Source organism: Sinocyclocheilus anshuiensis, unplaced genomic scaffold, assembly GCF_001515605.1.
Source record: "Sinocyclocheilus anshuiensis isolate Anshui unplaced genomic scaffold, SAMN03320099.WGS_v1.1 C32255914, whole genome shotgun sequence".
Lineage (NCBI taxonomy): Eukaryota > Metazoa > Chordata > Actinopteri > Cypriniformes > Cyprinidae > Sinocyclocheilus > Sinocyclocheilus anshuiensis.
Genome location: NW_015613710.1, coordinates 1 through 811, shown reverse-complemented (window position 1 = coordinate 811; position 811 = coordinate 1). Strand labels below are relative to the sequence as shown.

Sequence of the window (811 nt, the reverse complement as noted above, 5' to 3'; positions counted from 1 at the left end):
TGTAAACCCATTTGATGCTCATCATTTTTACCACAGAGAGCTTTTGTATGAATGTTTTCTGTGTGAGAGCAACAAGAGTGTTCTCAACGAAGCATTCTTTGGACAAACCTCCAGAATTCCTGTAGTTTTTTTTTATTACAGTCCTGGAAGGCAACAAATGCAAAAGTAGAGGATGAAAGACTGACCTGACTTGGAGCGAGCATGGTTGATTGTAGCAGAGGTGGAGAGAGACTGTGGCTTCAGGGGATCAGGCGGTAAACTGTAGCCTCCTTCCTGACGCCCGGGCACTGGGACCTGGATGTAGGGACAGACTGCTGCCACTCGCCCGGAACTGCCTGGGGTGGGCTGAGGGGAGGGAGGACCACTCATTCGGCCAAGCTGTACAGAAGAGGTTTAGTTAATCAAACCCCATACAGACAAGTTTGCAAGGTTAGTCAACATTGTTCTAGTGTTTACACCTAAAAAGATTCAGTATATATATCAACAAATATCCTTGAATGCAATTTTGTATGCCTCTGGGGGTCAAACTCTTTGCTTTGAAATTCTTCGCGCTTAAACAGCAGGTTTTAGCCAATTCTAGGGTATCTTTAAAAAAACAACTAAGCAATGATTTACAATCCAGCTCATTGTAATATTACAGATCTAGTGCACAAACTGTACGTGGCAATTTAGCTGCAGGCTGTTTCACTTGCCTCTGCTTTTTTCTTGTAGAGACGCTCTCTGAGGTCCCCAATACGCTTGTCCATCATGGTCACCTCCATGTTGCGCTTGTTAAGCATATCCTTGTGTTGCTGTAGCTTGCTGTTCTGTT

General features: G+C 44.3%; 1 protein-coding gene across 1 annotated transcript; it reads right to left on the bottom strand.

Annotated features, from left to right (window-relative positions):
- Positions 1-44: 44 nt before the first annotated feature.
- Positions 45-804, bottom strand: LOC107682485 (apoptosis-stimulating of p53 protein 1-like). Its single transcript, XM_016478706.1, has 2 exons — positions 693-804; positions 45-378 (listed from the first exon to the last, which is right to left on the bottom strand). Exons 1-2 carry the CDS (start codon positions 777-779, stop codon positions 136-138), a joined length of 330 nt encoding a protein of 109 aa, XP_016334192.1. The 5' UTR covers positions 780-804; the 3' UTR covers positions 45-135.
- Positions 805-811: the final 7 nt, after the last annotated feature.